Here is a 17,141-nt window from a genome sequence, read left to right as displayed (position 1 = left end):
AGTGTAAATGTTCAATAATTGCTAGCTGTTATTATCAATAGAAGTATATTGTCCAGAGAAAGAAAAATGCTAGTCCTGTTCCTACTGCTGCGTTTAGGAATTGAAGCCACATACGATCTCTGGAGGAGGCAGGCAGGTTGGTAAGGGTCTACAAACTGCAGTGGAGGAGTTATCTTTGGACCAATTAAGGACGTTTCATCTGGAGGCAAAATGACTAAGCAAGGACGTGATAACTGTCCTCACTGTGTTGAGGGTTATGAAATTGGTGTGGGTCACTGAATCAAGTTATGAGACAACATGGGATGTTGGGAAAAGTCAGGGGATCAGGGGCAGGTTGATCCTGAGTCGGTCTCTTAACTTCCAGGCTTCAGCTTCCATCTTTCACATTTTATGATTCTGTCTCCAGCACGCAGAACCTAGAGCAAATTGCTGTTTATACAGAAAGTTTGGATAAAGAGTGGTTTTGCTGAATGGCTACTGTAGCAGAAAAGCTTGAACTGAGTGTTGCTCAAATCAATAAAATCACCTGATGACTAAGCCCTGTGTTTTCTATCTATTAAACTGAAATGAGAATGCAACAGACTTCACTGGGCTTTTGTGAGAATTACATGCGGTAATATGTATGAAAGCACCTTATCAACTCTGAAGTACTACCCCAATGCAAGCAGTTATGTTGATTATTGCCATAGCTGGATTATCACTGTTCCAAGAATTAGAATATAATGAAACACTCTTAAGCATTAGTCTGTCTTCTGTGATTCAGAAGATCCTTCAGGAAGTTACAAAATCTCAGGGTCATGGCCATGGGCATGGAGTAATTCTGTAGAAAAAGATCCTGGCTATATTTGTATTCTTTGGTTTTTTGGATTCAAATTAAATAGGAGCATATTGACTACATTAAACCCTGAAGGGAATAGAGATCACATACTCTAAGCCCGTCATTTTACAGATGAAGTCACTGAGCCACAGAGAAGCTGAGTGGCCTGCGCAGAATCAAATGTTAATTCATGGCAGATCTGGGAATACAATCCAGGCTCCTGTCTCCCAACATGTTTTTCATCATTAGTTTAAGAACATCTCAGAAAGTCTGAGACACGGTCAAAATGTACTGATGAGGGCCGGGCGCGGTGGCTCACGCTTGTAATCCCAGCACTTTGGGAGGCCGAGGCGGGCGGATCACGAGGTCAGGAGATCGAGACCATGGTGAAACCCCGTCTCTATTAAAAATACAAAAAAATTAGCCGGGCCGGGGGCGGGCGCCTGTAGTCCCAGCTACTCGGAGAGGCTGAGGCAGGAGAATGGCGTGAACCCGGGAGGCGGAGCTTGCAGTGAGCCGAGATTGCGCCACTGCACTCCAGCCTGGGCGACAGAGCGAGACTCCGTCTCAAAAAAAAAAAAAAAAAAAAAAAAAAAAATGTACTGGTGAATGTGGCTGCCCGTTAAAGCCTGGAATTGAAGAAATATTAGAAGTAAGTTTAAGGGCCTGAGTGTGTCACTGAAGGATATGACACCATATACTTGACCTCCTCGGGAGAGGGGAGAAGTACAGTAGAATTTTTAGTAACTTTCTTAATCACAGCAGTTCACTTTCTCTGTACAAAATTATTTTCAAATATTCTCTGAAACTAATTGGCATTAAAAATGCTGATCTTAGTAAATGGCCCTCAAGAGGCACGCTGTGTGCACAGGGAATAGTATAATACAGGTGCAGAGTAATGGTCTCTCTCCTTCTCTCCTTTTTTTTCCTTTTCCTAATCATCATTAACATCTATATTCTTTGACTTTGTTGAATTAAAGTTGCAAGAGATGGCCGTAAATAAAGCAAGTTATGTATGTGCCTCCCTCATTCTGCCCATGCAGCTTCTGTTCCGTTTGCAGCTGTGAGCCATGTAGGACTCTGAAGACCAAGCACCCATGAGTGCCTGGGAGCAAGTAGCCTGTGAAGGGAGGACTTTATTCCTGGATGCATTAAAAGCAGAGTCCCACCTACACCTCCCTCCTCTTCCCATTTATAAATCTACTTCTCCAGGGATCTACAGATTTTTTGGCTATATTTTTAGTCTGTTGATAATTTGAGAAAGTCTCCAAGGATCTAAGTCTTGGATGGGTAGGAGTCAGTTCACTCAGTCTTTTTTGAATCCCTAATGGATGTTCAAAACCAGTCTTAATTCTGGATCTGGATGGGACATGCATGTCGAAGTATAGTGTGACGGATAAGAGCACAGATTCTGGAACCAGATTGCCTGGGTTCAGATCTCCGCTTCTGTCATTACTAGGGTTATGTGACCTTGGGCAAGTCCCTTAAATGCGTTGGGCCTCAGTTTCCTAATCTGAATCCCTATCATAGGGTTGTGTGAGCATGCAGTTGAATGAGCTAATATCTATTCATATAAGGTGCTTAGAGCAGTACTAGGTGCATAGTAGTGCTTAGTAAATGACTATTAAGTAAATTAAATCAGCCTGATTAGAACTGCCTCCAGGTGCAAGCCTCTATTCCATTAGACACTGTAACACACGAGGTCTTAAGGGCTTTAGGTTTAAGGAAAAGGGGCTTTTTACCCCCTCAATTCTACACCACAACCTTTTTATTCTATTGAATCAAAAAGGAAATAACAGTGGGACTTGACTTTGAACACCAAAGTTTATCAAGCCTCTTTCCAGCTCGGTGAACGTGTCCGCCTACTTCTCTCTTTATGCTAAAGGAAGAGCAGCGACGCTGATAAATGTATTGAGTGGCCTCGAGCAGGTGGCTTGCTCTGTCAAGATCACTTTTGTATGACTGCTGGGATCGCTGCAGTCTCCCCTGTAACTTGCTGGGTCCCTCTTGTACACAAGCCCAGGGCATTCGCGTCGGTTCCTGGTGAGGGGGTTTCCACATGGTGGCCCTGGTTGCTTCAGGGGCTGGGCTGTGGGAGAGATTAATGGGAAGTGAAAAGAGAAACTGTTGTGCTTAACCGGCAGAGCTGTTTGGAGTGTGACTCTTCTTGTATTTAGGGAAAAGATTACTCATGAGTATTTTCTTCCATAGAATATAAAGAACCTCAAATTACTACTTGCATCCCCCACCCCCTTCTCACCCACCTCCCTCCGTTGCAGCGTGTCCTCTGCAGAAACTTCAGCATTTTACTCTCATTTCCCCTCCCAAGCGGGATTCAGTTCTTTATTTGCTTTGGGGCCCATGTTTCCAATAAGCCACCCTGTACTTTTTCCTGTTTCTGCCTGAGCATCTTCTGCTCTCTGGACCTCTCACCTCCAGGCACCTTCCTAGGCCCGAGGAACCAGACCTTCACATGTGTCCCCTAATGGGAACTCCCTGTGTGAAGGAGAGGAAGGTCCATAATAACAAATCGCAGTGCCATTCTTGTTCAAAGGTGACACCATTGACAGTAAGGAGTTAGGTTTAAGGTTTTTACCAGTTCAAAAATTGAGATTTTGCTGAGTAACCCTCACTGCCACTCCCACCTCCCTGTGATTCTAGATACGTGTTTTCAAGGTCATTGGAGAGAGCTGGTACTTCCCATATCTGTGGACTGTTTTTAATAGGCATCACTTTCTGGCCAGTCAGGAGTCAAAAACAAAAACCTTTAGTGGCTGTATGTTATTCTAAAGATCATAAAGCAGTAACGCACCATAAATTATTATTTGAAATTCTGATTTGTTTCCATGTGAAAAAAAAATTATCCTAAAAACACCAAGAAAAAAACTCTTTTTTTTTTTTGAGACGGAGTCTCACTCTGTCGCCCAGGCTGGAGTGCAGTGGCGCAATCTCGGCTCACTGCAAGCTCCGCCTCCCGGGTTCACGCCATTCTCCTGCCTCAGCCTCTCCGAGTAGCTGGGACTACAGGCGCCCGCCACCACGCCCGGCTAATTTTTTGTATTTTTCGTAGAGACGGGATTTCACCGTGGTCTCGATCTCCTGACCTCGTGATCCACCCGCCTCGGCCTCCCAAAGTGCTGGGATTACAAGCGTGAGCCACCGCGCCCGGCGAAAAAAACTCTTAAATGCTCATCTCTCATGATTTCCAGTGCCTAGTAGTTCTTTCTTTGGTGCACTACAAAAAAAGGGATTTTGGTTTTGAGGGGACTTCCACAGGTTTAGAGGAAGCCAACTACCATTCCTCAAAACTACACTTTGCAAAGGAGCCACCTGGAAGACAATCATTCCCAGAGGCCCTGGGCTTTCTCCAGGGCATTTGAGCTGTTTATTCCCCACTTCAGCAGGTGGGAAGAGCAGCCCCATACAGCAAACCAGATTGTTCTTTGGCATGCCTGGTTTAGGATGAAAGGTAATTTTTTCCAGGATCAAACTGAGGGACACTTTTATAACACACTTGTGAAGTCTTCTTAGCAAGTTTAAGTAACTTATAGTGAGAGACGGAAGCTCCTCTTAGCAACACTGATGCCATTGCTCGATTTGAACTATTTGAACTATTGATTCACACCATGTGATTTTAGAGAATGAAGATCCATTGAACATCTAGCTTCTTCTGACCCAGCAGTTCTTAAATTTGGTCTCATGTCTCCTTTGGATTCTTAAAAATTAATGGAGACCCCAAAGAGCTTTTGCTTATATGGGTTATAGTTATCTGTAGTTACCATATTATTATATAAATTAAACTTGGGTATTTACAAAATATTTATGAATTTAGCAAGTAAAATAGTAAGCCAACTCTATATTAATGCAAACATATTTTAAAATATATTTTCCCAAACCAAAAATAATTTGTGAGAAGAGTAGCACTGTTACACATTTTTGAAAGTCTCTTAAAATCTGGCTTAATGGAAGATAGCTGGACTCTCATCTCTGTTTCTGCATTCAATCTGTTTGCAAGATCACGTCATATGCCTTCTAGAACATTCCACCTAAGAAAGAATGAGAGCAAAAAAGGCAAATAATTAATATTGTTATGATAAGATGTTTTACTTCATAGGCGCCCTACAAAGGTCTCGGGAACCCTGATGGGTCCCAAGATCACATTTTGAGAACCACTGTTCTAACTTATCAAAGATTTCTCACAGCAGCAAAATAAAATAAAACTATAGACTTACAGTCAGGCTCCCAGAGAGCCAACCTGAGCCAGCCTGTCAGCCCCTGCTCTGTACCCCCCTCCTGCCCACTTGGTTCCTACTCAGAGTTCAAGTACCACCCCACCAGGAAGCTCTAATGTCAGTGGGTAGAATAAAAAGGCAGAAGACCTTTTATCCTTACCTTGCCCTCTTATTCCCAGAGGCCAGCCTGATGGTTTCCCAGAGGCTGAGTGAATTGCTCTTCCTGGAAGAAGTTTCAGGGAACATTTCATTATTTGGCAGCTCTGGAAGGTCAAGCTCAGCTCTGGAACATTCTTTCTTCAGAAGGACACTGGGCTGCAATCAGATCAGCTCTGAATCTGAGGACCCTCCAACCACACTGACATGTGTCATAGTTCTGAGCCCCCATGGGTGCCGTGGGCACCCTGGAACAGCCCCTGGAACTGGGCAAGGAAGGGCAGGTCTGTAAGACCTACCATCCCTTAAACACATAAAAGATCTTTTTCTCATTTTGCCTCTAAATAAAAAGTTAATCTGACAGCACACCTCAGAGTAGGGTTTGGTGCACAAACTGCTCCCTGGACTCCTCTTGGAGGCTGCTTCTGGGCTTGGAGAAGCCCTCAATGGGGCGGCTCAAACAAGGGCTGGAGAGGGGACTCAGAGTTGAACATAAGGGCTCTTGAGATGTGGAGACTCATTTTATTAACTATTCAGAGATCTTCTCCCTTTATTCCAGCTGTCTAACTGACAAGACCTTTCTCTCTTTCTTTCTGCCTCATGCTCTCTCCAACAGGCTTGCAGCCAATTTACTGGAGCAGGGATGACGTAGCCCAGTGGCTCAAGTGGGCTGAAAATGAATTTTCTTTAAGGCCAATTGACAGCAACACGTTTGAAATGAATGGCAAAGCTCTCCTGCTGCTGACCAAAGAGGACTTTCGCTATCGATCTCCTCATTCAGGTGAGAGTCTGGACTCTTGGCATATGCTCAGCTTGGAAAGTCTGTTAGTTAGTGGTTGGTCTTCACCACCCCTCACCCGGCCCAAGAAATCCCAACAGTGAGTCATCACAAGGAAGGGATGACGATGGAAGGAAGTTGAAGGAAGATTATGCTGGTATGAGCCAGTTTGAGGGAAGAAGAGGAAGTGTTTACAGACCAAGGGGGAGAATTTTAAGCTTAGGAGAGGAACCCAGTTTAGTCCTATGTACAATGGAACTTAAGGGCTCTAACTGTGCCACTAAGAAGAAAAAGAAGGCTGGCCATGGTGGCTCACTCTTGTAATCCCAGCACTTTGGGAGGCCAAGGAGGATGAATTGCTTGAGTCCAGGAGTTTGAGACCAGCCTGGGCAATGTGGCAAAACCTCATCTCTACAGAAATTTTAAAAATTAGCTGAGTGTGGTGGTGCACACCTGTAGTCCCAGCTACTCAAGAGGCTGAGGTGGGAGGATTGCTTGAGCCAAAGAGGTGGAGGCTGCAGTGAGCTGAGATTGCACCACTGCACTCCAGCCCAGGTGACAGAGCCAGAACCTGTCTCAGAAAAAGAGAAAAATGCCATTTTGGCCTTTCGACTCTCTCAAAGAGATAGCTGAGAGTGAGTGCAGGCTGTGAACTGCTCAACCGAAAGCAAAGAGAGGAAGGAGAAGGATGTAGAAGGGCTAGAAAAGAAAACAGAAATGGGGGAACTGCAGATAAAGACTGGGAAATGGAGATCCTAATAGCGAAGGCCAGTTTAGAAAGGCTTCAAGTGGTTTCCCTTAGAAGTAGGACTCGTTTGAGGTAATGCATCTTGTAGCCTGTAGAAATCCTAAAAAATATAAGCGGAGGTCTCCTCGGGCTCATCTGACTCAGAAAGCTTGTCTAATTAAGGGCTCCTGAGAATGCATTAGAAGATTTCAGTTCGGTAACAAGCATCTCTACCTGCAAAGTGTATTGCTCATGTGGATAAGGCTTCAAAGATTTGTCTCAGTTTCATTTCCTAAACCCTGTGGATATTTAGAAGGTACCTGTCTGGGAACTACATATGTCAAAGGGGAACGGTGGTCTCAGGTTTATGCCTCTTGCGGGATTAATTACTGAAGTACCCAAGGCCCTCCTTTTACTGAATCCCACTGCAGACCTCGACTCTGATGTAACTTGACAAAGGGCGAGGATCCTGCAGAAGGTCTTGGCATAGTCCCTAACTACATTCAACCTTTATTTACTCCTGGAGACCTGCCAGAAGTTAATAAACTAACCGTCATGAGGAAACGTCCCTCATTACAGGAGATGAGATAAAGCCCCAGCACCCGTATCTCCCCTGTTCTTCCCAGTTGCCACAGACCGTTTATATGAAGAAATGCTAAAGGAGAAGTTCCCCAAAAGTAGAGATGTTACTGAAACTTGAAAGTTTGTATCTTCAAAAACGAGTAATTTGGAAGGGACACAAACATACCTGAAACATTTTGTCTCAGATCATCAATTCTTTATGTAATCTCACAATAAAGAAAACTATAAAACAACCATATAAATAAGTCAAACTATCCTAAATAGTTCTTTTGAATTTATTACAAAATACTTCCCTTTTCTATTCCAGTGGAAACTCAGAGATATTATACTCAAAGAGGCAACGTTATATATCTGGAGGAAAAATCCCTACCTCTTTAGTGTTCCAATGAATCCATTCATGTAAAGCAAACAAAGGAAAATACAGTGGTGGGTTTTGACTTGATTTGACTTGGACCTTGGGCAAGCTTTCCTCCCAAGTCTTCATAAATTTTCCCTTCATCCTATCTCAGGTGCACCTTTTTATAGCTGGTTTATTTTCCTCCACAGTGACCTCTCAGCGTTATTTGTGAAACTGGGTTCTCTCTGCTCAAAGCTATGAACAAAGATAGGTGAAAATCTGTCCGCAGTTCCTTGCCACTTTGTCAAGTCTTTGTCGGGTGGGCCATGTGGAAGATGGTGCTGCTCTCGAGGAAGTTACTGTCCAGTTAGAGGCAGGATTGCATTGATCTAAAGGCCAAAGAAGGCTGGAGGAGGGAGAGAGCAGAGTTGCATGGGTCTCGGGAGAGAAGGAACGGAGTTGGTTTGGACCATGAAGAATGGGTGGGATTGAGTAGGCAGAGGGTAATTGGAATAGCATAACCAAGTATATTTGGGTGATGGTGAGAATGCCCACCTGATGAGTAGAAGAGGCGGAAAAGGCAGGAAGGCCTGATAAGCCTGATGCACTAGAATGGATGTGAGGTGCTATATAGATAGATCAGTTAGGAGGTGGCAATAGAAATTCATTCCATGAGTATTCACCAAGCAGCTCTATGCCAGGGGTACACAGGTACAGGCTAAGGGAGTTCAGAGATTAGAGGGGCCATTTCTAGCTGGATTGTCAAACAAACGTCATAGACAAGGTAGTGGAGCCTGACTTTGAAAACTTTGAAAGGCAAACAAGGAGATGAGGACGTGTGTTAAGAAGGAGATGTAGGCCGGTGTACATAGAAGAGGAATTCAGGGACGAGACTGCACGTGCTAGACACTCCCTTTGAAACATGGTCGGACATCACTCACCATGCCTCCCTGGCTTGTCTGACTGCCCCCTCACATTTCAAACTGGCGGACTGTCTCCTGGAAGGCTTCTCTTGACTCCCATCCCTACTTCCCTAATTCCACTCCACTTTCCTTTCTCCCATCTTGTTCTACCTCCGTCTGGGCTAGGTGCTGTTCCTCCTTTATCTTAGAGCATTCTTTACCTCTGTCATGGCCCTTGACATAGATACACACACACACACACACACACACACAGTGTTATACATTGTTTGCTGATTGTTTGCTACTCCGGATCCCTCCCCTAGAGTGGAAAGTTCAATGCGGACAGTGATTGTGTTCTATTAAGCCGCCAAGTCTCCAGTACCTAACACCAGGTCATGGCTTCCAGGTGGCACTCAACAAATGCAGGTTGAGTGATGACCCAGTTTGAGAGTACCCAGGTTAAGAAGTTTGGATTTTATTTTACAGGTAATTGGAACCACTGGAAAGTTTTGATCAGGGAAATATGATTGGAGCTCTCTTTTTGCAACAGACATTTTCCATCAGTGCGTAGGGTAGATTCATTGGCTTACTTAAAGCAGGAAAGCTAGTTAGAGTGTCCTTGCTGTGATCCTAACGGGAGGCAGCGAAGCCCAGACTGGATCAGTGAGATCAAAATAATACTCAGGCACAAAGTGGCTAGCTAAAATGGGGAGCTGACTTGGAAGTAGTGGTAAGAGTTCATTTTTGAGCAAGCGATGCCAGGGTATTCAAGAAGACGTGTCCTGATCTGCAGTTGGGAATCTAAAACAAGAGGCAGGCCAGAGCTGGGAACAATAGATGTGAGCATCATACATCATCTCCATTATGTAGAATTTTATGAGCTGGGGATAAAGATAAATGTATACTGAAGGTAATTTAATTAAGGCACCCACTAGAAAGCTGTGGACAGAATTTCAAGGTGATGCCTGCCAGCAGGGCCTATAGGAAAACTTATCACAGAACACAGGAGTATTGTGAATGGGTAAGTTGGAGGTGAGAAGACCCATCTTATGAAAGGATCACTCGGCAAGAGGAGGAAAGCCACAGGCATTCTCCTTAGGCAGGGGCAAGATCTAGATTGAAAATCCTTTTTATCTTCCAGATGTAACATTTGCCACTGTTTCTTCTGACATGGGCTTTCTGCTTTAGCAGTTTGGTGTAGTGAAAGTCCTCAGGCCTGGCTTCTACACCTGGCCCTTCACAAATCACATCACTTCACTTGGCCCTTATTTTCCTCATCCACAAAATGCAGTTCTCACCACATGGATCCTAAGCTCCCTTCCATTAAGAGTTCAGCCCAACTTCAACACTGCAACAGTGTTAAGTTTCTAGCAAACAATGTCGCTATCTATGCTCTCTATATATGGAAACAACATTCTTTAACACAACCCCTCTCCAATGTAGAGAAGAGACACTGGACTCAATGAGTTATAATTACCTGAAATACGATTATACCTTAAGTCAAATATAGTAGACTCCCTGAATGCCATATTCTTTGACCAGCTTAACAAATTACATTTATGGCATCTACTTCCAGGACAAGAATCCTCCATTTTCAACCCCTAGGATAAAGCAGGGAACATTTGCAGTGTGCTTTAAATAATTATAGGGTCTCTAACCAGAAGATTTCAAGGTTGAAGACGAATGGAATATTTTCTCTGGAATAGTCTCCCAGTTGGAGGATATAACAGATGACAAATTTATAACATTTGCAAAGTTAAAAAATAAATGGAAGGGATCCCAATTTTATAAAACTTCACCTGGACAGAATAATTTTACAAAGACCTTAGGCTACTAGATAGTTATTCACATTAACTGGTTCTGAAGTGATTTAAATTCAGAGAGGTATTTGATTACTTGACTACTTTGAGACTCTGAGAAAACACATTGACAGGAAGGAACAGACAGGTTGGCATTTATATTAACCCTTACTTAGGGTTATCCATTGCGTGACATTCAGGTGGAATGGATTTAGGTACCCATTATTTTCTCTGAACAAGGAAACCCACAAGTTATTATCAATTTAATTCATGTTACACTCACTTGCCATCAGTGCTAAAAAAGGGAAAGAAACATATGTTCAGAGTTCCTTCAATTCAGCAAAACTGTATTGGGGATTTGCTAACTATATTGAGGATTTTAGTAGCCTAAAATCTGCAGTCTTTTCATATACTAGAGTGTGATTTTGCAAAGTGTTTCTTCCCTCTCCAACCCACCAGAACCTTTGTCTTTGGAAATATGCTTTGCTTATATTTTTCAAATATAGTAAAACTTTCTTTCAAAGTTAAACTGAAAATACTGGTCTTTACATAGTATTTCTTGAATCAAAATTGGCCTATTAATTTCTATTAAGCAACGGTAGGTTTGCCAGATTGAAGGGCTGTGTCAACTGGCTGTTTTAGAATTAAGTCAGAGCATCCAAGGATATAGGTCACAGAAGGGAAATTGTAGCCCTGAAATGTGGGAGTTGTAGCAGGCATGACCCTTGTCTGAAGACACCAGAGTTGGCTCTTTCTTTACTGTGTCTTTGAGCAAGCCAAAAAAAAAAAGTGTATCACACGTCAGAGAAATGCTTCGATAGGTCACTTACATGAAAGTCATTTTATTTCTTTTTTTTTCTTAGATGGAGTCTCGCTCTGTCGCCAGGCTGGAGTGCAGTGCCGTGATCTCGGCTCACTGCAACCTCCGCCTCCAGGGTTCAAGCGATTCTCCTGCCTCAGCCTCTTGAGTAGCTGCGACTACAGGTGTGCACCACAACAGCCAGCTAATTTTTGTATTTTAGTAGAGATGAGGTTTCACCATGTTGGCCAGGATGATCTCGATCTCTTGACCTCATGATCCACCCACTTTGGCCTCCCAAAGTGCTAGGATTACAGGCATGAGCTACCGCGCCCAGCCATCATTTTATTTCTTAGCTCTCTGCCTGTCCCATTTGTGAAGTGGAGGTGGTCACCCACCCTGCTGTCATATACTTGAAGAATGCAAGTTTTAGCAATGTTAGGGTTCTACTTTAAACTTACTAAACTTAAGAAGTTAAAAGTTGGAGAGACCTAGGTAGCCTTGCAGATGACGCTAAACATTGGTCATACAGGTTGATGTGATGGTAGCATAGGGAAAACCAACTGCACAGTGCTTCCTTTAAACACATACTTATTTCATAAAGTTCTGTTTTCTCAAGAGCTTATTTTGTTTATCTTACCTTATATTCTGTATCCAGCTGTAATTGTCTTACTATATCTGTTTTCTAACAGATTTATTCTCGTCTTAAATATAATACTTAAAATTTTCCACAACCTGTTCCTTTTTTCTCAGGGTCTCTGTGTATAAGACATAAATATTAAACCAAATTTCAAATATTTGTTGCTAAGTAAAAGACTAATTTATTTTTGTGGTCACAGAAGGCACTCCATATTAAATTAAAAGGTTAATTCAATCGGCCTGCAAAAATGCATTGAATGGAATGCCTAGAAACTAGGACCAAGCTGGGTGCAGTGGCTCATGCCTGTAATCCCAGCACTTCAAGAGGCCAAGGCGGGCAGATCACAGGGTCAGGAGATCGAGACCATCCTGGCTAATATGGTGAAACCTCGTCTCTACCAAAAATACAAAAAGTTAGCCGGGCGTGGTGGCACGCACCTGTATTCCCAGCTACTCAGGAGGCTGAGGCAGGAGAATCGCTTGAACCCAAGAGGCGGAGGTTGCAGTGAGCCAAGATCACGCCATTGCACTCCAGCCTGGGCAACAGAGTGAGACTCCGTCTCAAAAAAAAAAAAAAAAAGAAAAAGAAAAAAGAAACTAGGACCAAGCAGAGTTAGAAAGCCAAGCAGTCCCATTACAGGAATGGGCATGTTACGCACTGGTGTTTTCACTGTTGAATTTATTATGTAACTTAAGGGACCGAAGCTTAGGGCTTCATCCTGAACCCATCAAAGGCAGAAAGGGCCCAACAGAGAGAACATTCTGACACATCTAAAAAGTACCTCTCCTACACCAGGCATACTCTTACTTTAAAAAAAAAAAAAAAAAAAATGGCCAGAAGGAAACTGAAGCCTCTGAATAAAAATCAAAGAGAAGAGAGAGCTGTTTGCAAATTAAAGAATGTGTTACTTAGATAATCTACGTGTAAGGATATGTACATAGCAAATCATCACCTGAAAAATGCAGATTTTAACAATGTTAGGCTTCTACTTTAAACCTACTAAACTTGAGAAGTTAAAAGTTGGAAAACCCCCTGGGAGAGGCTGTAGGTAGCATTGCAGATGATGCTAAACGCTGGTTCCAGCCTTCTGAGAACAAGTAGTGTATGATAAGAACTTTTAAACTAATCATACCCTTTCACTGAGAATTCTATTCCTAAGCAAATAGCCAAAGGAAACCATCCAAGAGTGGGCAAAAAAAAAAAAGATGCCCTTAACAATTCTATTTATAGTAGTTAAAAACTGGAAATTCCCCAACTGCCCCCAGTGTGGGACTAGCTAAACAAACTTGGGGAGGGTAAATATCATGGGATACACGGTAGCCTCACAGCCATTCATTCACTCACTCACTGATTATTTCTTCAGTAGATTTTGCAGGGCTCTGCAGGTCATGTTCAGGATTTTACATGTTTGTTTGAAGACAAGTAGAAGCCATTTGTTTTGTTGGTGGGTTTTTTTTTTTTTTGGTTTTTGTTTTGTTTTGTTTTTTGAGATGGAGTCTTGCTCTGTCGCCCAGGCTGGAGTGCAGTGGCGCGATCTTGGCTCACTGCAAGTTCCGCCTCCCGGGTTCACACCATTCTCCTGCCTCAGCCTCCTAAGTAGCTGGGACTACAGGCAGAGGATCGGCATGGCAAGGCGCAGGGGTGAAAAGTGGAGGCGGGGCATCTGTTGGGCTGCAGTCTACAAGCAATAGTTGTGACATTAGCTAAGGTGAGGCCCACTGAGAGAGGAGGTGGTTCCAGAAACAGATAAAAGGCAGAGTCTGCAGGTTTTGGTGACCAATTTCATGCGAGATGAGAAGAAGAGAGAACTTAACGATTACTCCCAGGTTTCTGGTCTGATCATCTGAGCATTTGCTGACCTAAGGAACAAACACCATCTCGTTTGTAAAGATGTTTGTGTTAGGCACATCAAATGTGTGGTGTCTATATGACCTCCAGGAGGAATTACTTAGGAGATCATGGAATGTGGTTCTGGAGTTCAGAAGAAGTGCCAGGCTGGAGTAGATTTAGCACAGATGAGCCGATTGAAGCCATGGGAGTAGATGAGGTTGCCCAAGAAGAAGGGCTGGTGAGAGACCTGGGGAACCTTACTATTGAAGGGCTGGAGAAGGAGGAAGAGCAGAGAAGTAGGCGGAAAACCAGGATAGGTGGAAATCTCTGAAGCCATGGAGTATTCTAAGAGAAGGGAAGTAGAGGTTGCTGGTGAGCATGTTGCTGAGAAGTCAGGCAGTTCCCTGAGTACCAACCATTGCCCTTTGGATTTGACAACAGGGAGGTGACCTGAGCAAAAGCAGATTGGAGAAGGGTGGGAGTGGGAACCTGAATGGAAGGTGAGGAAGTGGTGAGAATGGTGTTGGACAGCTCCCCTGGGAAGTATGGCTGTAAAGGGAGGAGAGAAACAGGAGCAGTACCTAACAGGGAGGATGGGGACAAGGGGCATGTACATGTGGACAGGAAAAAAAACTTGAAACTGCTTAAAAGCTAAAGGGAAAAAAAACAATAAAAGAAGTTGGCAATACAACTGCAAATGGGGACTGTAAGAGCTAACTGTAAACTGGAAATGTCTGTATGAAATGATGTCAGCTGGGGAAAAAAAATTCCATCCATATGAATGTGACTTTGTAAAACTTACGCATGTGCTTTAAATACAAAAGTACTGAAACAAAGAAAACATTTTTTGCCAGATTTTGTGAGACACGTCTGTTCACGCTTATGACAATTGCAAGAGACACCATCCATTGAGCGTTTATGATGGCAGACATGGGGCTGGTGCTCTGCACATATCATCTCATTTAATCCTTATAACAGCCCTGCCAAGTCTGTGGCATAGTTCTCATTTTACACACAAAAATATTGAACTAAGCCCTCAACTATGGCTCGGAGAAGAAAAATAGCTTCCCTAAGGGCATATAGCTGACAAACAAAGGAAAAAACAGAGGAACAAGATTCAAACTTGGGACTCCCTTGCTCCAGAGCCCAAATTCTTTCCTCTAAAATTAAGTAACTTAAATAAATTTAACCCCCCTCAACAGCATCTTGCATGTTCTTGGTCCTCAGACATTAGTAAGACTGATCAGCCAAGTCGCAGCAGTATTGTTCACTCGCTCTCTCCTGTCCATTTGAAACATGTTGCAATACAATAATGGAATTTAGGATTCTCAAAGAACGTGCCTGGCTTTTCACGTAAAGATCACCAATGCAAAACTGTGTTTTGTTTCTGTGTGTGTGCATGTGTGTGTGTGTGTGTGTGCGTGCGTGCACCCAGGAGTATATCTAGATTTTATGGGCCCGAGGCTTACAGTTTGGGCAATATGAATATTTCTAGAACTCTTCCCAGGGACCTGCGCAAGTGAAGGGCCCCGAAGCTCACTAGCTTCATGGCACATCCACCTCTGCACATGCATGTGTTTACATGAACTGTGTATGTATGCGTGAAGTTAGATGGAGGAACCAGCGAAAACCATTGTTCTTTGACCAGTAGGGCTCAGTTCCATTGAATAGTACAATAGAAACACTAGTTAGTACCAGTCAGTGTGTTTCTTTTATGGGAAGAGAGGGAAGATTTATTAAAAATCAAATGGGTTAAGAATTTTCTGAAAAATGCCCTTTGAATTTCAGCCATTAGCTAAGTTAGATATACAGTGCTGTGGCACATGCTCTTTATTTTCAGTAGGCAAATAAATATAACTTATTTTTAAATATATTCTTTATCCCAGAGACTGTTTTGGGGTTGGTTGTTTGTTCATTTGTTTGAGACAAGGTCTCACTCTGTCACGCAGGCTGGAGTGCAGTGATGCGATCACAGCTCACTGCAGCCGCGACCTCCTGGACTCAAGCAATCCTCCCACCTTAGCCTCCCGAGTAGCTGGGACAATAGGCACGCATCACCACGCCCAACTAATTTTTGTATTTTTTGTAGAGATGGGGATCTCACTATATTACCCAGGCTAGTCTCAAACTCCTGGGCTCAAGTGATCCTCCTGCCTCTGCCTCCCAAAGTACTGGGATTATAGGTGTGAGGCACAGCACCTAGCCAGATCCTTTTGTTAATAACACCTTTTAGATGTGATCTCCTCCATATATGAAAATGTGAAGAATACATCAAGAGAGCAGGCTGGGTGTTGAGGAATGAAGGGACACTGGAAATGAAAGAAGATGGAGGGTCGTCTTCATTTACTTAGAAACCTGCTATAGATAAGACACATATTCTGTGTTACTTCAGAAGCCAAAACTAAGAGCCAAAGTACAGGGATTGCAGGGGAAGCCAGATTCCACCTCAGCAGAGAAATTTTCAATCAACTAGAGCTGTCCAAAAATGGTTTGCTTGTGCCATGGCTGGCTACCCACCACTGGAAGTACCCAGCCAAAGCCACTTCTTTCTGGGAGAAGGGGAGGTGGGAGACTCTTAGTGAGCAAAGTTTGAGTCAATCTAAGAAACCTCTAGAATCCTGTCTAGGTCTAATATTCCAAGTTATTATCGGGACACCCTATCACTGCCAATCATATGCTCACAGTGCATGCGCAGCAAGTGGTCCCCGTCCGCATGGTGGTGATGTGTTTTTGCTGAGCCAGCCGCGTTCCCTGACCGAGCCCCTGGTTGCTGAGGAAACATGTCTGTGCATGAACTGACTCAGCTAAGGCCACACTCCTGGGTCTTAGAACTAAGTTTTTTCCTGACCCAGTACCCAGGACCTCGGGTCCATGCTCACACCCATAGCCACCTCATGGATAGCATTTAAGATAACTCCTGATACCTTATTAGTCTCATAATAGGCTTACGGTCTAGGTAGGAAACTGGCCGAGTCCAGTTGACCCGCCCCTCCCCCTGCTTCCTCCTGCACACTTTGGAAGAACCCCTCTGTCCCTGCTCCCTTGGCCAGCGTCAGTATGGGAGGCTGAAGCAAGCCCACACAGAAGCCTGGGAGGTGTGCGGCAGACCGTGTGTCAGCCCCCCAGAGGCTTAGCCACCAGGTCAGGATGAGGCATCCAGAGAACCCAAGACTGGGAGAGTGGCCTCAGTTAACTTTTACCCTTTCTAGAAGGGGAACATAAAGTTGGCCGTGACCCAGATACTCCTCTGTTCTCCATGTGAGACCTCCTTAGAGATCTACACACCTGTCCCAAGCCACTATAATAATATCAGGAATAGTAATGATGGGAGTGTTCATGGTGGTGGTGGTGGTGGTGGTAAAATCAATGACAAGTGTTTACTGAGCTTTTCCTGTTTGCCTCACGCTATGATGAGCTTGTTACATAGACCACCTTATTGAATCGTTACAACGATCCCACAAGGTAGATGCCATCAACATTGCCATTTTATAGATGAGGAAACTGAGGCCAGGCGACATTAAAGGGCATGCCTGAGGAGGCCC

The 17,141-nt window shown here is 43.7% G+C and overlaps 1 protein-coding gene across 1 annotated transcript in view; it reads left to right on the top strand.

Annotated features, from left to right (window-relative positions):
- Window positions 1–17,141, top strand: part of ETV6 (ETS variant transcription factor 6) — a 253,212-nt gene that overhangs the window by 185,207 nt on the left and 50,864 nt on the right. Inside the window, exon 3 of the mRNA XM_012502492.2 lies at window positions 5,822–5,986. Within this exon, the coding sequence (XP_012357946.1) occupies window positions 5,822–5,986 (165 nt within the window). The remainder of the gene's footprint in view (window positions 1–5,821; window positions 5,987–17,141) is intronic.

This window comes from Nomascus leucogenys, chromosome 23 (genome assembly GCF_006542625.1).
Source record: "Nomascus leucogenys isolate Asia chromosome 23, Asia_NLE_v1, whole genome shotgun sequence".
Classification (NCBI taxonomy): Eukaryota; Metazoa; Chordata; class Mammalia; order Primates; family Hylobatidae; genus Nomascus; species Nomascus leucogenys.
This window is presented reverse-complemented; position numbering and strand designations above follow the sequence as displayed.